The 27,151-nt window shown below is 45.4% G+C and overlaps 2 protein-coding genes across 3 annotated transcripts in view; both read right to left on the minus strand.

Annotated features, from left to right (window-relative positions):
- OGFR (opioid growth factor receptor) overlaps window positions 1-27,151 on the minus strand; it is an 86,133-nt gene that overhangs the window by 14,455 nt on the left and 44,527 nt on the right. The gene's annotated exons all lie outside the window — the stretch shown is intronic.
- MRGBP (MRG domain binding protein) lies at window positions 5,695-13,598 on the minus strand. Of its 2 annotated transcripts, XM_079979960.1 has the most exons (6): window positions 13,141-13,598; window positions 12,178-12,299; window positions 10,770-10,851; window positions 8,857-8,931; window positions 7,187-7,317; window positions 5,695-6,356 (listed from the first exon to the last, which is right to left on the minus strand). In XM_079979960.1, exons 1-6 carry the CDS (start codon window positions 13,436-13,438, stop codon window positions 6,309-6,311), a joined length of 756 nt encoding a protein of 251 aa, XP_079836086.1. In that variant the 5' UTR covers window positions 13,439-13,598; the 3' UTR covers window positions 5,695-6,308. The 2 variants fall into 2 exon arrangements, with proteins under 2 accessions (XP_079836086.1, XP_079836085.1); XM_079979959.1 differs by having other exon boundaries at window positions 5,695-7,317; window positions 13,141-13,597.

Here is a 27,151-nt window from a genome sequence, read left to right on the forward strand (position 1 = left end):
TTTAGTCGTTTAGTCGTGTCCGACTCTTCGTGACCCCATGGACCAGAGAACGCCAGGCACTCCTGTCCTCCACTGCCCCCCGCAGCTTGGTCAAACTCATGCTGGTAGCTTCGAGAACACTGTCCAACCATCTCGTCCTCTGTCGCCCCCTTCTTCTTGTGCCCTCCATCTTTCCCAACATCAGGGTCTTCTCCAGGGAGTCTTCTCTTCTCATGAGGTGGCCAAAGTACTGGAGCCTCAGCTTCACAATCTGTCCTTCCAGTGAGCACTCAGGGCGGATTTCCTTCAGAATGGAGAGGTTTGATCTTCTTGCAGTCCATGGGACTCTCAAGAGTCTCCTCCAGCACCATAATTCAAAAGCATCAATTCTTCGGAGATCAGCCTTCTTTATGGTCCAGCTCTTACTTCCATACATCACTACTGGGAAAACCATAGCTTTAACTATACGGACCTCGTATATACGCCTCGCATATTTTCAGTGCGTACCGGTGGCTCTGTTCAGCGCGGCTTTTCCTTCCCAATACGCACAGGATGTGCAGCCTCAGGCAACAATACTAGGAGATAATATAAGCTACTGGGACTAAACCGATGTTTTTGTTATTTATCCATAGCTACTCCTGTCGATTATTTCTTAAACGATGAGTGGGGTTCAAAATGTTAAATAATCTGGTTTTTTTCCTGTGATTATTACTACCATGGTGCTATGTAAATTTACAAAAATGTTTTTGATGTTGTACGCCACCCTGAGATTTACAAAAATGTTTTTGATGTTGTACGCCACCCTGAGATCTTTGGATAAAGCTCAGTTTACGAATTAAATAAATTAATATTTTATGTGGAGATTGGGGTGTTCAAAGTGCTGTACAATGAAGTCAAAGGGGGTGGGTGATAACGGTTGAAAAGGCAAAACACCCCACATTTTAGCAGTAAAGGAGCTCATCGGCCCCAAACATCCCAGGAAAACCATCACAAACAGCCACTCCCCCCCCCCCAAGACAGTAGGAAGAATATGGATAGGTATGGTAAGCTGAGAGCATGGCATCCTAGGGAATGTATTGTTATAGGATTGGTGGGTTGGTTTGGATGATGCCTGGGGGCCCCAACCAAGCCTGTGATTTTGCCTCTGTAAGATGGCAGTTTGTAGTAGAAGGGACTGCTGAAATGGCAAAATCAGTGGTTTGTTTGTTTGTAGTTTGCATGCCAAAGAGAGTTGGTCAAAAACAAATGTGTTAAGGGCTGCCAAGCATCTGGGTTTCCCCAGACATGTCCAGGAATTGGACTGTCAAAATGGCGTCCGGGCAAAATGTCTGGGAAAACCTGGATGTATGGCAACTAGGGCACAAAAAAACCCACCCACCCACTTTTGGGAATATGGCAACCCTAGATGTGTTGCCATAGAAACTAGCTAGCTAGTGATGCTTTCAGGAGAGCATGTGCCTTTTCCCCTCTCACTTTGCTGGATGAGGAGTAAGAAGACTAGGCCAGGAGCCAGCTTTTGTCTAGGCCTATTCTGGAGCTGGGCCGACACAGCGGCTAGACTTGCCCTGTGTGCTAAAACCAAAGCTGTGACTTTACGGGGAAACCTCTTCTCCCCAAGAATCCTCATGGGGAAAGGAAGATCTTTTGAAGTGTAAATGTTGAGACCTGCCATCTCATGCTCAAGCTGCATATATGGGCAAATAAAACCATATACCCTAAACACATCACTATCTCCAGCGACTTTCATTTCAAGGAGACCAACCCCTGCTGAAGCGCTGGAACCCTTGAACTCTCTTACCACTCAGAGACTGGGGTGTGTATAACAAGATTTTGGCTTTCCTTAATTTTGAAAAAAAGTGTTCTGCTTAGAGGTACCTCCTTTTGTGGCCCCTGAATCTTCCTTGCCAGTTAGTTTCACTGATGACTCATAGTTCCTAGTATCTCTCTGTGTGGGAGGGTAGGATTATATCCACTGCCTCACCATACTATGAAAACCAAAGTATTTCCCTGTGAACAGACAATACAGGCCATGCCTGTACCATGACAGCCAAGATCTGTCCAAGGTTTAGCAAGAACTTGAATTTCCCACTTGATTATGAAGCTCACTGGATTACCTTAAACCAGACACATGCTGTTGACCAATTTGTCTTACAGAATCAGAAGATAAACCAGGGAAACAAAATAGTTGTGATTATATTCTTTGTTCCATCCTAGATGGTGATGATGGTTTTATTAAATTCATCCGTAGATCTTAGGGCAGCTCACAACATAAAATCACAGTATAAAAAACACTATATATAATGAATGAACAAAAACAATCCACTAACATGCCCCCACCCCCCAGATTTAAAAGGACACTGGATGTCAGTCAACCAAAGGCCTGGTTGAAGATGGCATTATTATTATTATTATTATTATTATTATTATCTCCCATCCAGCCACTGACCAGATATGAACCTCTCTAGCTTTAGCCTGAATCATGTTCTTTTAAAATAAGCTATGTGCAGACCCCACATCTTCTTTCTTCTTTCTTTGGTGATCGCTTGTAGCCAACTAAGATTGTCTTCCATGGACATGGTCTTAACTGTGAGTCCGTAAGTGACTGTGGAGGCCAATTCTGCATCCAACACGTCCTTCCACAGTGGGGACATTGGTTTCTAGGCGGGAGTTGATCATGGTGAGTTTGCCAAATGTGCCTTCCTCTTAGCTTGTTTCTCCTTTTCGCTGTGAGTTTCTACTTCTTCAAAGTCCATGACACCTTTGGTAAAGGCTGTTCTCCAATTGGACCGCTTGCAGGCCAGTGTTTCCCAGTTATCAGTGCTTATAGCACATTTTTAAAGATTTGCCTTGAGAGAGTCTTTAAACCTCTTTTGTTGTCCACCGGTATTTCGTTTTGCAATCTTAGTTGGAATTAGAGTAGTTGCTTTGGAAGACGATAATCAGGAATCCGCACATAACCTGTCCAGCGAAGTTGATGTTGAAGAATCATTGCTTCGACATTGGTGATCTCTGCTTCCTTCAGTACACTTGGCATTTGTTCGCCTGTCTTCCCACGCGATGTGCAAATTTTTTCGGAGACACTGTTGATGGAAGCTTTCGAGGAATTGGAGATGGCATTTATAAGTGGTCCATGTTTCACAAGCAGGCAGTAAAGTTGGTAGTGCAACAGCTTTGTAAACAAGTATTTTGGTATTCCTGCGAATGTCTCAGTCCTCAAACACTTGAGATTGAATCGTGAGAAAGCTGCACTCGCAGAGCACAGGCAATGCTGGATTTCAGCATCAATGTCGGCCTTTGTAGAAAGATAACTGCCCAGGTAGGAAAAGTGATTGACAATTTTCCAACATTGCACCATTGAGTTGGATTTGTGGCGCTGCAGAGAGGTTGTTTTGTGCTTGTTGGAGCAGCACTTTGGTGTTTTTTTTGGGATATTAAGCGATAAGCCAAGCTTTCCGTAAGCTTCTGCGAAGATATTTAGGATAGTTTAGCTAAACGGTATATTAATAAACAAGCAAAAATAATGTTGAAGTATACATTATATGTGGTAAACAAGCCACCCTCCAGTTGGCTGTGCTGATATTATCTATGCTGCTAGAACTGTAACAAAATCAATAGGTAAATCAGAGGCCAAGCTGCGTTGTAAGATGTTGCACTCACGGCTGCTACAGCATCATCAAAGACAGGTGCCCAAACTTTCCTTTCACCAAAAAACTCGAAAAGGAACAGCCAGCTTTCTCTAGAATTGACAGAAATGTCTGTGTCAGATCTTTGCTTCTAACAGGAATTTACACTATGTGCACACTGGAGAAGAAAAAGCTGAACTAAAAAAATTTACTTGACAATTTGAAAGGCTCATACAGGTTATAAAAATAAATTCACAGGCATCTTAAGGGACCGGCTTAAATTATTGAGTTGTTCTATCTAGGCTTCCACAGTTAGTCAAACTATATTAAAAGAACTTTGTCAACTTCAATGTGATCAAAAAAGTAAAGGTACCCCTGCCCATACGGGCCAGTCTTGACAGACTCTGGGGTTGTGCGCCCATCTCACTCAAGAGGCCAGGGGCCAGCGCTGTCCGGAGACACTTCCGGGTCACGTGGCCAGCGTGACATCGCTGCTCTGGCGAGCCAGAGCCGCACACGGAAACGCCGTTTACCTTCCCGCTGGTAAGCGGTCCCTATTTATCTACTTGCACCCGGAGGTGCTTTCGAACTGCTAGGTTGGCAGGCGCTGGGACCGAGCAGCGGGAGCGCACCCCGCCGCAGGGATTCGAACCGCCGACCTTTCGATCGGCAAGTCCTAGGCGCTGAGGCTTTAACCCACAGCGCCACCTGCGATCTAGCAGTGTATAAATCTTCAGTGTTGGCCTTTCCCCAACTAAAGCTCCAGAGGAGTTTAAAATAATGTCGTCACTGTCATTCTACCAAATCTAGGCACTTTGTGCTTAAAACCTTATATGATCTGAATATATATATTATAAAAATAGTTAAAATGTGTTCATTTTCCAGAACTTTGCATACTTTGTGGACTCGTTCTAGAATGGAGAATGGGTACTTGAGCTCTTGCAGGACATGTGGGGAGCCTGAGAAGTAGGGAGTTAGCAACTCAGGGTACTAAAATTCCACGCTGTTGAATACTTAAGCCCTTTTTAGGCAGTGCTCCTGAAATAAGCACCTCTCTATATATGCGCTGCTGTTCATACAACAGAGGACAGCTCACCATTTGCATCCCATTTTAGCTCCTCCATTGAAGTGAATGGAGGAAGCCCTTGCATTGAAGCAAAGGTGAACTGTTCCAGAAACCCTTCCTGCAATTCCTATCCTGGAAGTCAAGATAACCCCACAATTAATTGGTAGTTGCTGTAACAATGAGCTCATATATGTTTATATTCACTTGCTTTGATATAAGCTAATTGGCATGCTTTGATGCTATCCTTATCTGTGGAGGGCTTGGGGTGCTGGGCTCTGAGCCCAGAAAGTGGAACTGTCTGTAAGATTAGGGCATTTGCACCTATGTCCTCATCTGGTGATGGGAAGTCCTGAGCCGTGAGGTATGCTACCTTGTGTATAAAGAATGTATTAATGTTTGCTTGAGTGTGGACAAGCCATCTCCTTGCTGCGGTGTCCGTCCCATGTCTCTAAAGGCTGAGAGGCCTGGCAGGCTGATTTGCTGCAAGTCTATAGCTTTCTTTAATAAAGAACTAAAACTGATCCCTCTGGTGTTTTTGACACCCTTCTTTGATATCCTTGCACCAAACCACTCCCACAAGTCCTCCTTTGGGCCGGCGGTTCACAGCAGCCCTTGTGTACAAGGTGCTTGGAGTAAGCATGGAACTGCTGGATTGGGCAACTGCCGTCAAAACTATCAGGGCTGGGGGTGGGGGGTGGGAAGCAATTGTTAGAAATCTTGATCCTCTGATCACACATCACACTCCATGTGCAATTCAAAAGCACATGATAGCAACTCTGTACCATGGCCTTCATTATAATTACAGAACAACCTGATGCTAAAGTTCACCTTAGGCCTAATTCTCACAGATGAGATGGAAAAACCTACAGTTTTATTTCTTCATCTGATGTTTGTGATGAATCTTAGTTAAGAAGCTGGGATACAGGGAAGACTGATTCTTTTCTAGAACAAAGCTAACTTGGTATATGCAGTAGAATGAAAGTGTTTGCTATATCCCTGATAATTAGGATGAGAGACACTGCAATATGAAGCGTGGGCTGGAACTCTTTATTGCATAGCAAAGGATAATACAAATGCATAACTCCGTAGCTTTTCAGCTACCTTTTCATTCCTTTGCTTGTTTTGTTTTTCTTTATAAAATACATGTTTCCCAACTTCACTAAAATAAGAGGAAATTTTACTATCTGATCATCAGGAAATGATGAATAACTGGATCTCTGGTTTTAGCAACTTTGCATACAAATCCAAAACATTAAGTGAAAACTACTTTTGAAAGTAGAGTAACAAGACAAAATTATCATTTTCAATACTTCCATTTAAGAACTCCTGGCAAAAATAACGTTTTGTTTTTTTCAAAAAAAGGAATTAAATAATGAATATAAAATACATACATACATACATATATATATATTTGTCCCGATCTGGCAAATGCCTCTCATGCAAGTGATTTCACTTACTTGAATGGAAGTGCTCACATTGAAGGCTTTGCAGCTAGGACATTAATATAGTACAAGTGGTTAAGACAAGAGTCACCATTTCTTCTACTCTTACCAGTTTGTGCTGAACCTTCCAATATACATATGACATTTTCTTTTAAGCCTCCTTAGAGAGAATATGTAGCCCAGATATGAGGAAATTGTTCATCCTGGTTTTAAGATGTTTAATGACCTTTGTTCTGCTTCGGCAATCTGAAAAAATAAATGTATACCTCCAGTTTGGAAGAGGCAAAGCTGATCATAATTTAAGCAAAGAATGCTCCTTCTTCATTTTGCAGGCAGTGTGTATTTTTTGCATGCTTATTCAGCCAGAACCGGTGGCATTTGGAACTAATTCTCACAGAACAGTAACCGACTTAAGACACTTATTACGTCACTAAAATTAGCAACTGCAGCTCAAGATACAAACATCACCCAAGGTTGAAACCAGCCATTCAAGAACCATGGTCCTGTGTTTCCATGAATGGTTGTTCCAAGAGGGATGTTTAATACGTAAGTTGGAATTCAATGTCGTGTTCTTCCAATCATTCTGTCTCCGCAAGAATTACAGCTTGCCTGATGGAATGATCCCCCCAACTCCCCACAAACAAGAAATTGGGTTCTCATTTTGGAAGGCATGTGAAGGAAGGAGAGCGGGAAAAGTCCCACTGTGTAAGCAGCAGTCCTTGTGCTGGGCTTCCCCTAATGGGGCTGGTTAGGTGAATCCCATTCAAGAGTCTGCAACTGGTATGTAAAAAAAAAAAGCCACATCCTGACTTTTTCAGTAAACACACGTTCTTAATGCTGCCAGCTTCCCATGCATCCCAAAGCTGTAAGGCTAAAGATACTGTTCAGCTCCTTTCCGCCGCTCTATGCTAACCAATAGAGCCCAGGCATTTATCTCTCATTGCCACCCGCATTGTGCTAACTAGACTCTAAAATCTCTTTGCTGCCTGCATGCTTATGCCTTGCTCGGCCACCGCTTATGTTCTGCGCCGTTTTGCAGCACTTGGACTGGAAGGATTGCTATTTGCGTTCAAAACCTTCTCAGTGACTCTGTTCCGCTTTCTCTTATCTGCTCCTTCTTTGGATCCAGATTCAGACGAGCTTCTCTCTTTCTCCTTACTGCTTGGTTTCTCAGATGCTTTGGCCAGGCTTCCCATAGCTGCATATACTGAAAGAGAATTAAATGAAAGATTATGCATCAAATGGCATCCATCGCATTATGGCCATGATCTAAGGCAGAGTCAGGTGCATATGAGCCCTGCCCAATGGGCGGGTGGGCCAACTTTTTTAAAAAAGGAAATACAAGCTCTTTGCAGAAGCACACTCAACTCACTTTAATTATATGGGCAGAAATTCTAATAATAGAAAAATGCCCCTGATTAAAGCTACAAAACAAAATATTAAAGGTCTGATCTGGAGTTTGTCTGCCCCATGAAAATACCTCTCAGCCCCAGATCTTGGGGTTGCCTTGGAACAATATTCTGAACACTTCTGAAAGAACTGGGGATGCTCCCAGGAGTCTCATGATCACATTTTTGCAAACCACTTTGATGCTTTCCCTGTTAGCTGGAACCAGGACCCACATGTGACGTGGCTGAAAATCAGATCCCAGAACACTGTGGCCCCATTAGTTTGTTTAAATTGGTTTAATTATGAATGACTCTCCACCCCAGATTTCAACTAGAAATAAGCCAAGAAATAAATCCTTGGCTTATTTCTACCTTGCCACTTGTGATTTGTTTAAAACAAAACAAGTATATAAATTTTATGAAATAAAAAATAAAGAATTATGAAAGCATAGATGGAGCAAAACTGAAGGAGCACTTCTGTTTCAATATATGTTCACTGGTTGGGGCAATGCATTTGCAGAAATCCTTTGCTCTGTGACTATTAGAAGTGCACCCGATCCTTTCCAAAAGAATGAAGGGAATTATCTTCAAGGTGCTTTCAAGAAGGTTCTCGGGTATCCGGCACACGGGCACCCCTGACCCCCACAAACCATAAAGACACTGCCAATCAAAACAGCAGGCCCAGGACAAAAAAGATCATGCCAAATTATTATTAATTAAGTTTACTTGGCACCTTTTGCTGCAAAAGTAACTCAAGGTGACTTAACAAAAATAAATAAATAACACATACATTACAGCCAGCATAAAACAAAACACGAAAAAACATAAAAACACAATTCGGAACTCATTCTTGTGAGAATGTGGACCTCTTTTCTCCCCACTTCTGATTTAGAACTAACCCAACTGTAGAGGAACCGGCTATATTTCACAATCCAATAGCGGCTATTTTCTCTGTACCATCCTACCTTGTTAGAATATGTTAGCTGGAACCAGGACCCACATGTGACGTGGCTGAAAATCAGATCCCAGAACACTGTGGCCCCATTAGTTTGTTTAAATTGGTTTAATTATGAATGACTCTCCACCCCAGATTTCAACTAGAAATAAGCCAAGAAATAAACCCTTGGCTTATTTCTACCTTGCCACTTGTGATTTGTTTGAAACAAAACAAGTCACAATCTGAGTTTTAGTGACAAAAAGCAGTGTGCTGGAGATCAGTGCAGTTGCCCAGGGTGGCGGTAGGAAGGAACATTTGTGATTAAACCAGAGATCAAAACAAACTATGGCTTAAGAGTGATGAGCGAACCAGGCCTATGGATGACACATCATTTTCATATGCTAAAATGAATAACTCATACCTTCTTCAGGACCTGCGTGCGATTCCATCTCTTCCTTTATCTCTTCTTTCACGTCATCTTCAATCATCACTTTACCTGTGGGAATGATTATGAGTGGAGTGATGGTGAAGATGGCACTGATTCAAATTCAATTTCCTCTTTACTTCTCCAGGCATGCTCATGGCAGCAATATGCACTGAATTAAAGGGATCAGTCATTGCCAACAGCCCCCCGGCTCCCAATAAGGCTATTTTAAATCACTTAGGAAGCAAAACTAGATTGTTTCAAGCAGTAAGCTGACAACAGCAACTGAAGTAGAAAAATGCTAAGAAATGATAAGAAGGGAGTTATCATCCAAGCACAGATGGTGTTTTCTTTTGAAACTGGTGAATATAAATATGCAATATTTTTCATATTGAGAGTACATCCACCTCAACCATTCCAAGCACTTAAAAATTACCTCTGCAAATGAGGTGTAAAGGCTACTGATTTTTGGGTGCAATCCAAATCTCAACCCCTTGTTGGCAGGAATGTGTAGAGCAGCATAGTTTCAGCTACATCTGCAGCCCAGCTGCTCGTAGCGACAACTGTTGTTGTTTTTTCTGGGGTGTGTGTGTATGTGAGCAGGAAATCCCCATACCAGCTCCAGGTTCCAGATCAGGCCTGATGCCATTGGGTGACAGCAGTGAGACTGTCTCAGGATCTAGCAGATCCTGGGCTGTTTGGGCCAAATTCCCTCCCTGCTCTCAAAATATCCTATATCAGGGCTTTCTACTGGCCTACGCTGGTGAGGATTCTGCCAGTGTTCTGCAGCTGGCTGACTCAGCAGCTGGAGTGAAGGGCCCCTCTACTCAACTGAACCACCCCCTCAAACTGACATAAAGGGGGCTTGGACTGCTTTGTTAATATATATCTGCAAACGATTGCATTTTGTTTTTCTTTAATTTTAAACAGAATGCTCTTCCCAACAGACAGTTCTGGAATTGCTCCACTACTGAAAAGACAAGAGTACAAAAGAAAAAGAAAAAGTGGGGGGAGCTTTAAAAATATTTTAAAACCTAGCCATACCCAACTGATATCCGTTGAATCATTTTCTAAAAAATGTGAACACCCACAACCCAAATTCAGTCCAGATTCCATCAATATTCTGTCTCATTATTCTTTCATTGCTTACTAAAGCACAAATCAAAATTGTTCAAATGCTGTAATCAGGCTTTTGAATACATTTGTGTCTGCTTTCCATTTTTCTTAAATAGAAGCATTAAAAAGCAATCCAGATTTGAACATCTTCAGACTTCATCCAAGCCTTTGGCTAATTAAACTATCTCTGGCCTTTTAAACCCTATGGGGTGTGTGTGTTATTTTTGACATGTATTTTTGTGTTTTTATATTGTAAACTGCCCTTTAATCTTTTGATGAAGGGTGGTATATAAATTCCATCATCATCATCATGATCCAGTGTAGTGGTTTAGGCTGCAATCCTATACACTACAGGCTAGCCAACTCCTGATGTTGCTTCGCTACAGCCCCCAGCATCTCCTGCCAGCATGGTCAATGATGATTCGATTTATTATATTTCTCTGCTGCTTTGCATTCAAATGAATGCCAAAGCAGCTCACAAACAACAAATCATAATAATAACACAATAGGACATGATGGCAGTCGTACTCAAGCAACATCTGGAGGTTATGTACACTTCCTTAAGGCTACATCCCTTTAAACCGAATGGGATATATTTCTTTTAAAAATCCTATGCATCCTTGCTGGGAAGGCAGCCCCATTGAACACAACAGGACTTACCACTGAGTAAAAAGGCATCAGAGCATACTGAAAGAGACTGGGTCATGAAAGAGGAAGTCCTAGAATAAAATCTTGCCTGTGGTATATAAATAGTAAGTAGTGTTGTTAATATTAAGACTGCTTTTGGGTCTCACCTTCTTTTACCTCTTGAATAATTTCTTCAGGGAGGTTGAAGTTTTTTTCTGAGTTGGGGAAGGGAAGAATCTCAGATTCATGCTTAGAAATGTTTTAAAGAGAAAGAAATCTATAAATAATTTGGTTATACCAACAATTCAGATTTTCTAAACCAAGGGTGGCTAACATGGGGCCCTCCAAACGTAGCTGGACTACAACATCCATCATCCCTGACAAAGGCCACAATGGCCAGGACTAAGGGGAGTTGTAGCTTAACAACATCCGGAGGGCCACAGGTTAGCCAACCATATGCTAAACAAATGCAAAGGTAATCGTCATCACATACAATTTATAATTATTACCCAAACACAACAAAAGAAAATATTGAAATGACCCTTGCATTTCAGGGACAACAAGGAATATATTTTATTTTGTAATGAAATTGCATAATAAAACTACAGTCATTTAAACCTGTTCATCCAGAACTAAAGAAACAAAAGTCCCCGCTTAATTTTTTTAACGAGTGTTTCAGATATGCAATTTGGCATGTTCCAGGCAAGGACAGAATTGGTGTCAATTAGAATGCACAGAGCTGCCATATCAGATTCTGCAGTTATTTAAAAATGCACGTTTAAAAATATCATTGGTCAACTATGCCCAAGCAAAGCAGAATAACATGAACATCAGTGAAATCAATATGTTTCAGACAATCAGCCAGAAGAATGGATAATACAAATTAAACACACCTGCTGTCCATTTGGGTTCTTGTGTATTACAATGATAAATGAAAAAGAAATATCAAAGATGGTATTTCCTTTCAGCAATGGTTTTGTGGAAGGAAGCAAAACAAAATCCAAGACATTCTTTCACTTGTACCTTGTGTGAGAACTTTGGTTCCCCTAAAGAACCGTGCAGATTCTTATGCAAGTTACTGATTAGTTAAGGCACCTTCCTGGGATCATATGAAGCCTTTGTGACAAACTGTAAATCTTAGATGCTAATAAGATGTGGACAGCAACCATGCTAACCAGGATAGCAAAGATTTAGGACATATTGCACACTGTAACCCTATCACAAGTTGCCAGGACCAGAGCATCAAACCAAACATGACCATGGCTTTTTTGCGTGTTGGACTCTGTGTGAGCAGCTTCCACAGGCCAGATGGATGCCTCAGAATTCACCTGAAGGCAGGAAAAAGCCGTTCACAAGGGATCATCTCCCTTAGGCTTTATCTGCACCATACAGAGGGAATGGGAGGATCAACAACACAGCAAATTGTTTCCCTTTAATCAGGAGATCATGCACTAATAGGGGACACAACGGTACCCAATTCTGCTTGTGGTACATCTGCACATACGGACTGGACCTCTGACCTGTGGAGCAGGAGCATCTCAGGCAGCGGCCTGTTTCTTGGTTGGTGACACTTACCAGCGCTTGCATGTCATACATGGTGCTTAAATGGTCCCAGATGACTTTGGAAGAAATCTGCCTCCCAATATTCTGGCTGAATTTATCTCGGATGCAGATCATGTGAAAATGGCGATTCACACCTGGAATGGCAGAGGGGAGTGAGAAGGAGAAAACATACAGAGAGAGGAGTGGGTTTTTTAAAAAAAGACTTGATTAAAATCCTGTAAAGCACTATGCACCCTGACGGCACTATAAATAATGACCAAAATCTGGCCCCACCCTATGCCCTTCCTTGCACTAACACAGATTATTTCAGACTGTGAAGTCCTAGGGGCAGGGATCCATCTTAATGACCTTTATCTTTCACGCTGATCACAGAATTATAATGTTGGAAGGGATCCCTAAAGGTCATTTATCCCAAGCCTGTGAAATGCAGGAATCTCAACCAAAACATCCATGATGGGGCTACATAGATCTTAAACTAGGGAAACAAGTAGTTTACAAGCTTAGAGCGCACTTGGGAGGTAGGAGGAATCCAGCCCTATTGAACACAGTGAGCATTAATTCTGGGTAAAAAAAGAGAAAAAAGCTCTGTTTTGTAAAACGAATGTTAAAAGAGCACTTAAACCACCTCAGGCTATAAAAGATCACAATTAAGCGATCGAACCATTTTAAGTCTATGTACTTTTTTTTTAGTAGGAGGGTGCAGGCAATGGCTTCGAGGGGACTCCATAGATGATAATGATGATGATGATAATAATAGCATCTTTAAATTTGCACCCCGCCCTCCGTAGATGTCAGGGCGTTTCACAGCCTATATGGCGTGTGTGTCCCGTCCCCCCACCCCTCTCTATATGCCCTTTCTCCTGACAGGCGCCACCCCGCCTTCAGCGCTCTCGTCCGCGGCCGGCGCCTCTACTCGAGCCCGAGGCTCGTTCCGCGGCCTACGCCCCATTCCCCCACCCGCCGCCTTCTCCTCACCGACGGGCTTGTGGCCCAGCATGGCGTGAAAGAGGCACACCTCCACCTCGGGGCTCCACACCACCGGCACTGGCAGCGGCGGGGGAGGAGGAGGGGGAGCCGCCGCCGCAGCCGCCGCCGCCGTCATGACGGTCATCGCCGAGGCCGCTGAGGAGACGCTCGACGCCGCCGAAGCCGCTTCCTCGGGCGCCGCTTGCGGGGCGGGCTCGGCCGACACGGGCGCCGCAGGCCCTGCGGCCGGGCAGGGGGCCTTCAACGCCGCGTCTGCCGCCGCCGCCGAGCTCTCCGCTTCGCCCATGGCCGCCGCCGCCTCCACGGAGAGCGGGCTGGGCGGGAGCGGAGCGTCCCCTGTCGGCCGCCCTCCCCGAGGGAAGCGACCGAGGGCGGGAAGCTGAGGGGAGATGCCTCTTCGTGGGGGGAGAGGAAGAAGGTGCCCCCGGGACTCAAGGCCTCTTTTTCTTAGGCGTCTTGTTCGAAAGGGGGGGGGGGCGGATTGCACTCTGCGCCGGCTCAGGAGCGCTTTTGCCCGGAGGCGTGTTGTGTGTACCACCACAAGGAAGGAAGCATCAAGGAAAGAGAGAAAGAGAGAAAGAACAGGCAGGAAGGAAGAAAGGAAAGAAAGAAAGAAAGAAAGAAAGAGAAAGAGGCAAATAGACACAGAAAGGAAAGAGAAAGAAAGAAAACAAGCAGAAAGAAAGAAAGAAAACAGGCAAATAGACCCAGAAAGATGAAAGAAAGAAAGAAAGAAAGAAAGAAAGAAAGAAAGAAAGAAAGAAAACAAGCAGATAGACACAAAGAAAGCAGAAAACAAGCAGATAGACAAGAAAGAAAGAAAGAAAGAAAGAAAGAAAGAAAGAAAGAGAAAGGCAGATAGACACAGAAAGGAAAGAGAAAGAAAGAAAACAAGCAGAAAGAAAGGAAGAAAACAGGCAAATAGACCCAGAAAGAAAAGAGAAAGAAAGAAAGAAAGAAAGAAAGAAAGAGAAAGAAAGAAAGAAAGAAAGAAAGAAAGAAAGAAAACAAGTAGATAGACACAAAGAAAGCAGAAAACAATCAGATAGACAAGAAAGAAAGAAAGAAAGAAAGAAAGAAAGAAAGAAAGAAAGAAAGAAAGAAAACAAGTAGATAGAAAGAAAGAAAACAGGCAAATAGACACAGAAAGAAAAGAGAAAGAAGACACTAAGCAGACAACAAGCAGACACTAAGAAAGAAAGCAGAAAATAAGCAGATAGACACAGAAAGAGAGAGAGAGAAAGAAAAGAAGCAGATAGAAAGGAAGGAATGGTTCAAACGGGGGGGGGGGGTACTCTTTTCCCTTTATTTTTGTTATTAGATATACCTGACATGGGATATTGTGGACTCTCCTTCCTTGGAGGCTATTTAGGCAGAGGTTGGGTGTCCGTCTGTCATGGATGCTTTAGCTGCATTGCAGGGGGTTGGGCTGGATGACCCTCGAGGTCCCTTCCAACTACATTTCTATGGTTCTATGCCAGTTGAGAAGCCTGCCATGGAGGGAATTTTATCCCCAGAATCAGTAAAAGCTCGGCATTAAAGTCAGGATGAAGCTGGCATAATCTCTCTCTCTCTCTCTCTCTCTCTCTCTCTTGCTGACTGACACTCTCCTTCTCACTTGTGTGTGAGAGCGAGAGATTATGTCAGATTTATCTTTGTTTTAATGCCGAGTTTTTACTGATTCTGGGGATAAAATTCCTTTCCTGGCAGGCTTCACAAGTGGCATGTGTACACAATAAAAAAAGGAAGGAAAAACAAGGAAAACAATGCTTTCATCTCCCTGTTCTTTATTTCTTCTCATTGTTGTGCATACAATTGTGATAAGAGTGCTCCTGAGCAGGCGCAGAGTGTGTTTCCCTCTCCATCGAACAGCTCTGAGGGCAGTGGCTTGATGGATTAAATATGTGTAAAGGTAAAGGGACCCCTGACCATTAGGTCCCAGTTGTGAGTGACTCGGGTTGCGGCGCTCATCTCGCTTTATTGGCCGAGGGAGTCAGCGTACAGCTTCTGGGTCATGTGGCCGGAATGACTAAGCTGCTTCTGGTGAACCAGAGCAGCGCACAGAAACGCTGTTTACCTTCCCGCCAGAGCAGTACCTATTTATCTACTTGCATTTTGACGTGCTTTCGAACTGCTAGGTGGGCAGGAGTAGGGACCAAGCAATGGGAGCTCACCCCGTCATGGGGATTTGAACCGCTGACCTTCTGATTAGCAAGTCCTAGGATCTGTGGTTTAACCCACCCGCCACCCAGGTCCCTAAATATGTGTAAATCTGCATGCAAATAAAACAATAGTTTTGAAGGGGCAGGGAATGGCTTTCCATCTTTTTCAGTGCAGACTAGGAATCTAACTTCTCAGCCGTCTGTTTGAAGATCTGTCTCCTTTAAAGATTTAAAAAACCCTAAGAAGGGAGAACGGGAAACGACCTTGAAATTTCTTATCCACAATAAGCATTTTGATAGCAACTGAGCAGGCATGCATGTCTCCTGGGCGTAGACTTGAGGTTTATAGTTTCTATTGAAATCATAGCACTTGTATGCATCCTTATGTTACGTTATCATAAGGAAATTCCTTGCAAAACTGTTTCTTCTTTGTGATGCGTTCCCATTTTCGGTGGTTACTTAAATGCAGGTATGCGTGCTAGGCATGCACGATCTCAGAAGACCATCTCCTTTCCATTGTTGTTGTTTAGTCGTGTCTGACTGTTCGTGACCCCATGGACCAGATCACACCAGGCACTCCTGTCTTCTACTGCCTCCCGCAGTTGGGTCAAACTCATGCTGGTAGCTTCGAGAACACTGTCCCACCATCTCGTCCTCTGTCATCCCCTTCTCCTTATGCCCTCCATCTTTCCCAGCATCAGGGTCTTTTCCAGGGAGTCTTCTCTTCTCATGAGGTGGCCAAAGTATTGGAGCCTCAGCTTCAGGATCTGTCCTTCCAGTGAGCACTCAGGGCTGATTTCCTTCAGAATGGAGAGGTTTGATCTTCTTGCAGTCCATGGGACTCTCAAGAGTCTCCAGCACCATAATTCAAAACCATCAATTCTTCGGCGATCAGCCTTCTTTATGGTCCAACTCTCACTTCCATACATCACTACTGGGAAAACCATAGCTTTAACTATACGGACCTTTGTCGGCAAGGTGATGTCTCTGCTTTTTAAGATGCTGTTTAGGTTTGTCATTGCTTTTCTCCCAAGAAACAGGTAGCAACTGTCATTTCTTATCAGATATATAATACAGACAGATGTGCCAGTACAAAAGCTTGGGTTTAGGGTATTAATTGTTACCTTTTGTGGCATGCATTTACCCCTTTCTGCTCAGTGTAAGCAAATTGTTCCAATAAGTGCTCACAGTAAAAGCAGAATTATTACTCTATAATCCACATGTTATCCCCTGTTCCTCTGTTTCTTTTTCTTTTTAGGCATATAAGCAAAGCCTCTATTGTTTAGGAGATCAGTTGCTCCCATGACTGGTTATTAATTTGAAACCTTAATCCACCGTCTGACATTAGAATAAATAACCAGCACAAATAAATCTGTTATCTTAGAAACAGACTTTGGGGAGCTAATGAACTCCAAAGGATGCATGCTCCATTTTTGCCAAATGATCTTAATAAGAAGTCTGTTTTTTTAAGGGGAAACAGGCTTGTTGCAGAAGTGTTCCAAATCAACTTTAATTGCGCAACCTGAATTTGTGGGTACATGACCGAATCCCACCAGAAAACAGCAGCAGTCTGGAAGGGGGGAAAAACAGTCGACAAACACAACCCCTCCACTTGCAACTAAGGGTAATTCATACTTCAGAAGAACTTGCCTGTCAAGGTGACAGTTTCCTCTAAACACGTAAAACAAGTTAATGAAACCATGGGTGAGTCAGCTAAACATCACAAATTGAGAAACATCAGACTTCTAAATGCAGAACACTAAACGTAAACGAAGTGCTCTTGTTTATGAATGTGCAATTTATCTGAATTCTAGACAGGAGTGCAAAATGGAAGGGATGAGTCTACAAGTCTTCTATGTCAGTGCTATGAGCATCTATTTGCTGCAGATGCTATATTTTAATGTAATTCTGTGTCATATGCTGACTGGGTTTTAAAAGTTCACAGTTCATAATTTCTTTCTCGGATAGATTGCCACACAGTCTCATTTTACGCAGCCATCTTTGAAGCCTCCATCCTAATGCATATGACATTTTAAAAGATGCATTATCTTTTATTCGGCTCCCTCTCCAACATATTTTACACCTCTCTCGGGACCACTGTTGCATTTCAGTGAAATACTGCACAGCAGTAAGGAATTGATCTATTTTGCAGTATCAAAATTCAGAATGCATCACTTGACAACTGCACAGAGAATTTAATAAGTAGAAAGGGAAAAATCCATAACAAATAAATACAGCTTTGTTTTCAAGCACCCAAGAAGTTTAACATCTGACCTTACTAGGTCTAATGAAGGACTGCTATACAGGCACTACAGTGCTAAAACTACTCTTAAAAAAGACAAGATAGTATGGCAGTGCTTCTCTTTTATTTACTCCTTCCTTGGGATTACTCTCAACGTAAGAGATAAAATTAGAGGGTGGTGATGATTGAATGTAGGGTGCGAAAGGGGTTTCATGTGCATAATTTAGGTGGCTGTTACTAACCTTGATGAATGCAAAATGGGCATTCAGGCAAAGCCACAATTCAAAAAATCCAAACCACAAACCCAGCATTGCAATAAAATATATGTAGTATTCTTTGACCTTGCATATTGAACTGAGCAAAGTGGGTTGTGCCTATGTTAATTGTAATAAATGGATTCAGGAGTACCTGGATATGCATAGCATCAATGATCTGAATTGACACTTAATTATAATTAGTGATTTAGGTTCCAGAGACCAGATCTTGCTGGAAGCTCATATCCCCTAGGCGCTGGCTTCCTAATCTCAGGTATATGGGCACTGTCCATGGTGATTCATTGGTAGGAATCATCTCTTTTTATATCATTTGTCTCTGGCCAACCTCTGGTGTGCATCAGCATGCTAACCTGACATTGGCTTAGCTCCAAAGGAAGGTAGCAGCAATTTGTGTACACTACGCTTTTAAAGCCCAGTGAAAACCAATTCCCCCTCTAGTTTACTCCTCACAGAGTTACAATTTTCAGCAACCTTTGACAAACTGCATGCTCCGAATTCTTTGAGAGATAGGTTTTGAATGTACAGTACTTTATAGTGTGTGCACAACCTAAATCCACACTGGAACCAGAGGAACTTAAGTTAATAATGGCAAACTTTCCATCTTGATTTCAGTGGGACCTAACAGCATCTACAAGGATGCGGGTGGCGCTGTGATCTAAACCACAGAGCCTAGGGCTTGCTGATCAGAAGGTCGGTGGTTCAAATCCCCATGACGGGGTGAGCTCCCGTTGCTCGGTCCCAGCTCCTGCCAACCTAGCAGTTCGAAAGCACGTCAAAGTGCAAGTAGATAAATAGGTACCGCTCTGGCGGGAAGGTAAACGGTGTTTCCGTGCATTGCTCTGGTTCACCAGAAGTGGCTTAGTCATGCTGGCCACATGACCCGGAAGCTGTCTGTGGACAAACACCGGCTCCCTCGGCCTTTAGAGCGGGATGAGTGCTGCAACCCCAGAGTTGTCTGCGACTGGACTTAACTGCCAGGGTTCCGTTACCTTTACCTTTTAACATCATCTATGCTGGTCTCAATGAAACACATTATAATTTGATTTTTAATCTTAGCTTTCCACTTCGTCTGTTGGTGGTCCTGTAAAAAAAACAACCCAACAGGATTATAAATTGTTACAGGTGGTTAAAAGACTGCAATCCTAAACTCACTTACTTAGGTGAGTGAATTCAATGGGATTTACAGAACCATAGAACTGTAGAGTTGGAAGGGACCCTGAGTAGAATCTAGTCCAACTCCCTTGAAATACAGGAATCTCAACTAAATCCTAGTCGATTTATGTATGTAATAGACAGCTGCAGCTCTGTAGACCTCTGATTGTGGGATCAAAATAAGTAATAACTGTTCTGGGACCAAATAATATTTTTTAAACTAACCTACCTTAAGGAGCTGTAAGGACTATTGTAGTCCAAAACACATGGAAGACATCATGTTGGTTATCTTAGCTGAAGGTGTTTCACCTCCCCAGTAGGGAGATAACTGTTGTGTATTGAGTCAAAGGATTTTATATCTGTATTATTATTGTCTGTATTTGCATTAGGGTAAAGTAACTGTCTTTTGGTTCCAGAGGGTACAGCTACTATTGGTTCATTTAAGCTGCTGTATTTGGATCCTCTGTCTTATTGGTTGCCTCCAAAAGGCAGGACTGTGATTGCCTGATATTGTTCCCTCCAAAATGTATCCTTTCTAGCTAGTTCCCTGTCCCTATAAATGTAGCTCTCCCCTCCTCAAGTCTCAGTCTTGTTGCTTTAATAAAGAAGTGTTACTAGAGAACTGTCTCCAGCATATTATGTCAAGAGAGCTGAAATCACAAACCCCACGTCACAACAACTGGCGACGAAGGTGGGATCCGGAATGCTGAGGAGCGGTTAAACGCAGCCCTGCCTCAGAGTCCGGATTGTAGCTAAGAACAAGACCCACCGGCCAGCTGAGAAGACGACCCCGCCCACAGGACAATGGAGAGTCCAAGGGTATTGGAGCCCTTCCAGCCATCAGAGCCCCACACGTGGGAAGACTACGTCGAACGCTTCGAGTTCTTCGCAGTGGCTCAAGGGATCACCGATGCCAGCAAAAGAAGGGCCACATTCCTGAGCTACTGTGGGCCTGAGACCTTCAAGCTGGCCAAGGCATTGCTTGCCCCAGCGAAGCTAAGTGAGACATCTTTCAAAGATATTCTTGCCTGCCTAACAAGCCATTTAGCGCCTACTGAGACGAAGATGGCCCGGCGGATGGAGTTTCATAAGAGGCAGCAGCGTGCTGGGGAGTCTGTATCTGCATTTCTAGCTGAACTGTGGAAGCTCGCTCAGCACTGCGACTTCCAAGATCTGGAAGAGACTCTCCTGGATCGGTTTGTCGGTGGTCTGAGCAGCAAGAAAGCCAGAAGACGCATCGTGGCTAAAGAAGAGGTTACCCTTGCTTCAGCCTTGAAGGAGGCCACCGCCACGGAGAATTATGAAAGAGAGGAACTTGATCCCTAAGCCACAGATAGAAGTTGCGCATGCCATAGACGAGCTAGAGGCTACTCCGAGCCAGAGCCCAGTCCGTGGGGTCGAGTCAGTGCGTCAGGCCTGCACAGTGCACAAAGATCACCGAGGCAGGTGCCCTGGTTGTGGCGGAAACCATGAGCGGAAGAGTTGTCGTTTCCGGGATGCTATGTGCCGGACGTGCGGAAAGACAGGTCACATCGCCAGGGTCTGTAGATCGGCGGCGTTGGGAGCGACAGGAGCACCTAGACTGGAGCATCGCAGATCGGCCACAGCGAACCATGTTCTAAAGGACTGCCACTACGTAACGGAGATCAACGGGAGGGTCGTGCAGTTTCCAGCGCAAGGCAAGGCACACATCAAGGTGAAGATTGAGGGTCAGCTGTGCGACATGGAGGTGGACTCCGGATCTGGATTCACTATCGTGTCGGACCAGACCGCGAGGACATTCTTCCCCAGGGGTAAGTTGCCCCCTCTGGAGCCCTTCCTGGCAACTTTGCAGTCATACTCAGCGGGCCGCATCCATGTCATGGGAATGTGTGCCATGAGAGTACAGTTCCGGGACAAACAGGCGGTACTCAAACTGGTGATTGCGAAGGGCAGTCGCCCCAGTCTCCTGGGCACTGACTGGTTTCCCGCCCTGGGACTGAGTATATCAGGGCTTAATTCAATCCAAACCTGCCCTGAGATGAGCGAGGCATTATGCAAAGAATTTGCTGGTCTCTTTAATGGAAAACTGGGTTGTTATAAAGGGCCCCCAGTTGACTTCAAATTGGACCCTGGGGTGGCCCCAATCCGACTCAAACCAAGGCGAGTGCCATTTGCACTGCAACCCAAGATCGAAGCAGAGCTGGATAAATTGGTCAAGCAGGGAGTTCTCTCACCCATGGACTCCGCTAAGTGGGAGACTCCAATCGTCACGCCCCTTAAAGCAAATGGGGAAGTCAGGATCTGTGCTGATTACAAATGTACTATCAATAAGGCACTCAGGGGAAACTCATACCCCATTCCAGTCGTATCACATCTGTTGGCTAAACTGGCTGGGGGCAAGGTGTTCGCCAAACTTGACCTGGCACAAGCTTACCAACAGCTGCCAGTAACCCCACAATCAGAGGAAGCACAGACTATTGTCACACATAAAGGGGTGTTCAGAGTTAACAGATTACAATTTGGAGTTTGTGTGGCCCCAGGGATTTTTCAAGGGCTCATGGAACGCCTGTTAAGAGGTCTGCCGGGGGTCTTGCCATTTTTTGATGACGTTTTGATTGCTGGAAAAGACCCACAGGAACTGGTTGCGCGTGTCCGTGCAGTGTTGCTCAAGTTCAAGGAGGTGGGATTGCAACTAAAAAAGGAAAAATGCAGTTTTGGGGTGCCAACTGTGGAATTCTTGGGGTTTAAAATTGATGCATCAGGCATCCACCCCACAGATGCTAAGGTTAAGACCATCATCGAGGCACCACGACCACAGAACAAGACGGAGTTGCAGTCATTCCTGGGACTTATTAACTTTTATCATTCGTTCTTACCCCAGAAAGCTTCGGTAGCTGAACCATTACATAGACTGTTGCAGAAAAAGAATGTGTGGCGATGGGGGCAGGAGCAGCAGAAGGCTTTTGACTCCTTGCGAGGAATGCTGAGTAGCAAGAGCGTCCTTGCTCATTATGATGAATCGAAGCCGCTGGTCCTGGCATGTGATGCCTCTCAATACGGCCTGGGGGCGGTGCTGAGTCATAGGGAACCGGATGGGTCGGAAAAGCCCATCTCTTTCTATTCCCGTACGTTGTCGCCCACGGAGCGCAACTATGCTCAAATTGACAAAGGCGCTTGCAATTGTGGCAGGAATCAAAAAGTTCCATGATTATGTGTACGGTCGTCATTTCTCCATTGAAACGGACCACAAACCACTGTTGGGGTTGTTCAACCCGAACAAACAAACGCCACAAATTCTCTCCCCCAGAATGTTGCGTTGGTCTATATTCCTGAACGGGTTCCAGTACACCTTGACCCATGTGCCAGGGAAATGGTTGTGCCACGCTGATGCGCTGAGTCGATTGCCCCTTCCTGGCGGGAGCAATGAGGATCCTGCTCCAGCAGAGCACATAATGATGCTGGAAACACTTCCGGGGGCTCCTGTAACGGCTACTGATATTGCTGAGAAAACGAGGAAAGATGCTGTTCTCTCCCGTGTGCTCACTTGGGTGGGGAGGGGGTGGCAAGGTGGTCCGCATGAAGACAAATTCAGGCCTTATGCGACAAGGCAGCACGAGTTATCCATGCATAACGGTTGTCTCCTGTGGGGAGATAGGGTGATCATCCCAGCACCACTGAGAAACAGGGTTCTTGAGACGCTTCACATGGGACACCCGGGAATGGTCAGGATGAAGTCGCTAGCCCGATGTTATGTGTGGTGGCCTGGAATGGACCAGAACATAGAACAATGGGTACGAACATGCAAGGCATGCCAAGAGGTGCGGCCAGAAGTGGCCAGAGCACCAGTTCACTGGTGGGAGCAGTCCAGATCTCCCTGGAGCCGGCTGCACTTAGATTTTGCTGGGCCATTCCAGGGGAAGGTCTTTTTGGTTATCGTCGATGCATATTCCAAATGGTTAGAAGTGGCGATGGTCCCTAGCATGGCATCAGCTGCCGTAATCAAGGTGTTGAGGCAGCTGTTTGCAACCCACGGGTTACCTGAGACCATTGTATCAGATAATGGGGCAGCTTTTGTATCCCAAGAATTCAGGGCATTCTTGGCTGATAACTTCCTAAGAGGGGTCACATCCGCGCCCTTTCACCCATCCTCCAATGTGCAGGCGGAGCGCATGGTAAGAACAGCCAAAGAATCCATTGCGCGCTTAATGGAGGGTAACTGGTCAGCTCGCATCGCGCGAATGTTATTTTTGCAGCATGCGACGCCGTGTACTGCGACGGGCAAGTCGCCAGCTGAGCTGCTCTTGGGTAGAAGATTGGTAACGGTGTTGGATTATGTCCACCCGGATAAAATGCCAAACCGTAATTCAAGAGCAAACCCCCAGGCTGAGACTGACACAACAAGGTATTTCGCCCCTGAAGATCTGGTCTGGGTGAGGAACTATTCACGGGGTTCACGGTGGGTGGCTGGTGTGGTCACCCGGACTAGTGGACCTGTGTCCTATTATGTGACCTTGGAAAATGGACAAGTTTGGAAGAGACATATTGTGGTGGGATAATGAGCTGCTTGTGCGTAAAAGCTTGATCCCTCAGAGCTTACTCAGTGTAGTGAAGCCCTGCCTTGAGCGGAGCCCTTTGGCATGGCTCCGTCAGTCGCTGGTAGAATCTGACAGTGGGCGTCTGCGGAAACGTTTCCAACATAAAAGCTGTTTGACGGAAATGCGTCTCCTGGATTCTCTGCGTGACAGTTTCCGGCGAGGGGTGGGGGTCCTTAAAGGGGTTCCTGATACCTCCTCACTGTTCTCACTGGAAGTATCCCAGAGCCTCCCCTCCGACTCCCTTTCCCTTGAAGCTCCTGCTCTCCCCCTACTGGTTCCCTCTTCTGCTGAAGTGTCTCTCCTATTCTCCTGGAGCCTTCCCACCACCTGTTCTTCCGATGGCAGTTCCCTGACATCCACCTCCCCCCCAGGGCCCCCTTCACCCCCTCCCGCCTCTTCTCCTACTGGCGGCGAGGATGGGAAGCCCTGGAAGGAACTCTCCTCATCCTCTGAGGATTCAAACACTTCTAGCCACGGCCTTCCGTCTCTTTCCCCATCTTCCTCTCCTTCGTCGGAATCTGTTTCCACCTCCACCCCTGACTCTGGGAACCCTTCAAACTCCCCTTCCTCATCTGTGGTCCCGAAGTGTTCCCTCCTAAATCGTGCCACGGGTTGTGGTTTTCTTGGTAAACGCCGATGAAACGTTTCTATTAAAATCTCGTCATTGACTTCCTCTGCCGGTACCCATGTGTTTTCTGACTCTTCCTCCCCCTCCCATTCTACCAAGTATTCCACCTGATTTCCCTTCCACCTGGAATCAATGATTCCTGCCACATCCATGTTGCGTTCTCTCTCTTCTATGACGGGTGTCCGGGTGACCTCCCTCTCATGTTCCCCCCACTCACGTCCCTCTCTGTACGGCGACAGTAATGACCTGTGAAATACTGGGTGCAATTTCATGTGACTGGGCAATCGGAGTTTGAATGCTACTGGGTTGACCTGCTGTATGACCTCAAAGGGTCCCAACCGTTTGGGTCTCAATTTCTTACACCCTCCCTTGAACGGCAGTCCTTGGGTGGATAGCCACACCCGGTTACCCACCCTTATGGTTTCGCCTTCCCTCCTATTTCTGTCTGCTTGCTTCTTATATTCTTCTTTGGCTTTCTCTAAGTTGAGTTGGAGCTGACGGTGGATCGCTTCCATCTCTTCAACAAAATTTTCCGCTGCAGGTACACTCCACCTCTCCCCTCCTTCTCCTGGAAATGCCCGAAGATGACACCCATAATTTGCCAGAAAGGGACTCATCCCTGTGGACACGTTCTCCGCATTGTTGTAGGCAAATTCTGCCTACAACAAATGGGCAGGCAGAAAGGGCAAACGGGGTTTTGCAACAATACCTGAGGTGTTATGTAAAGGACAGGGAAAATGATTGGGTAGACAGGTTACGTCTACCCAATCATTTTCCCTGTCCTTTACATAACACCTCAGGTATTGTTGCAAAACCCCGTTTGCCCTTTCTGCCTGCCCATTTGTTTCGGGGTGTCTGGCGGTGGAAAAACTTACCTCCACGTGCAGCAAGCTCATTAGCTTCCTCCAGAACCTGGAAGTAAATTGTTTCCCTCTGTCGCTGACCACCCTCAAGGGGGCGCCATGCAACCTAAAAATGTGTTTTACAAACAACTTTGCGGTTTCTTCCGCTGTGACTGCATGTGAACAGGCTATAAAATGGCACATCTTAGTTAATAGATCCACCACCACCATGACAGCCGTTTTTCCTCTGGATTTTGGCAGATCTGTCATAAAATCTATGGATACCATCTCCCATGGTCTTTCTGGTGTGGGTAAGGGTTCTAATAACCCCGCTGGTGCCCGCCTCTCCCCTTTTGCTCTCTGGCACCTGTCGCATCCCCGGACATACTCCCGCACGTCTTCCCTCACCTTGGGCCACCAAAACTCCCTGGTAACCAACCACATGGTTTTGTGCTGCCCGAAGTGCCCCGCCGTCGGACTGTCGTGTAACTGTCTGAGCACTCGACCTCTTAGTTCCCCATCTGGTATGTAGAGTGCCCCTTTGTAATACAATTTTCCGTTCTTTTCCTCAAAACCCCCTGTGTTCTCCCCTGTTCCCCTGAGTTCCCTGAGCTTTTCTTGGGCGTATTCATCGTTCTCAGTACCCTCCACCAGTTCTCTTTGCCCCACCAATGCCGCCCCACAAACCCAGTGGTCCTCGGGGATGATATGTCTTTCCTCCGCCGCTCCCTCCCCCTCCAAGTACTCAGGTTTTCTGGAGAGAGCATCCGCCCTGACGTTCTCTGGCCCTGGCACGTATCGAATTTCAAAATTGAACTTGGAGAACTCTTGCGCCCATCTTACTTGTCTCTGGTTCAGTACTCGGGCCGTTCTCCTGTATTCTAGATTTTTGTGGTCTGTTCGCACTTGAACCTTGTGCTGCGCCCCAATCAACAGGTGTCGCCATTTCCGAAACGCTTCATGGATGGCGAGTAATTCTCTGTCGTACACTGTATAGTTCCTCTCGGATTTGTTCAACTTCCGCGAGAAGAAGGCACACGGTCTCCATTCTGACGTATCTTTTCCCGGCTGTAGGAGCACGGCGCCCACCGCTCTGTCTGACGCGTCGGTCTCCACTCTCATTGGCTGCTGCAGATCCACGTGTAAGAGTTGCTCTTCCGAAGCGAACGCCCTCTTTAACCTTTCAAACGCTTGCTGCGCTTCTTCCGTCCAGACAAACTTCTTCTTACTGCTGAGACAATCCGTGATGGGCGTCGTTAAGTGGGCAAAGTTCTTGATGAACTTCCGATAGAAGTTCCCGAAACCCAAGAACCTTTGCACGTCTTTCTTAGTTTTCGGTGGTTTCCATTCCAGTACCGCTTGAACCTTACTAGGATCCATGGCCAGCCCCTTGTCTGACAACCGGTACCCCAGGAATTCCACCTCTCTGGCGTGAAACTGACACTTCTCCAGTTTCACCCACAGCTGGTTTTCTTGCAGTTTGCTCAGTACCTCTCGTACATCTCGCACATGCTGCTCCTCATTCTCTGAGTACACTAGTACGTCGTCTAAGAACGCTGCGCAGTTCTTGTAAAGTAATGGTCCTAGTACGTGATTCATGAAGGATTGAAAAACGGCCGACCCCCCCTGGAGGCCGAAGGGCATAATGAGGTATTCAAAGGCCCCCAAAGGGGTAAACATGGTGGTTTTCCACTCGTCTCCCTTTCTCATACGTATCAGGTTGTACGCCCCCCTTAGGTCCAACTTGGTAAAAATCTTCCCTTTCCTCACCCTGGTCAGAATGTCATCAATCCTGGGCATGGGGAAAGCCACTGGTTCGGACACAGCATTTAGGGCCCGGAAGTCCACGACCAATCTCGGTTTATCTGTATTTCTTTTGTCCACAAAAAACACTGGGCTACCCCCCACCGCTCGTGACTCTCTGATGAACCCTCGCTTGAGGTTCTTGTCTATAAACTCCCTTAACTCCTGCATCTCCCTGTCTGACATTGCATACAGCTTGCCCACTGGCAATTGTGCTCCTGGGAGTAAGTTGATTTGACAGTCAAAGGGTCTGTGCGGGGGTAGTTTATCTGCTTCTCTTTCGCTGAAGACATTTGCCAAGTCAGCGTATTGTCGTGG

Source organism: Podarcis cretensis, assembly GCF_951804945.1.
Source record: "Podarcis cretensis genome assembly, chromosome: 6".
In the NCBI taxonomy this organism is placed as follows: domain Eukaryota; kingdom Metazoa; phylum Chordata; class Lepidosauria; order Squamata; family Lacertidae; genus Podarcis; species Podarcis cretensis.

Excerpts from the sequence above, each read along its gene's own strand:
- MRGBP (XM_079979959.1), bottom strand. The coding sequence starts at position 13,438 with ATGGGCGAAGCGGAGAGCTCGGCGGCGGCGGCAGACGCGGCGTTGAAG. Across the intron at positions 8,932-10,769 it reads TATTCAAGAGGTAAAAGAAG|GTAAAGTGATGATTGAAGAT; the intron begins GTGAGACCCAAA and ends TCATTCCCACAG. Across the intron at positions 7,318-8,856 it reads GCACGCAGGTCCTGAAGAAG|TATATGCAGCTATGGGAAGC; the intron begins GTATGAGTTATT and ends ATTCTCTTTCAG.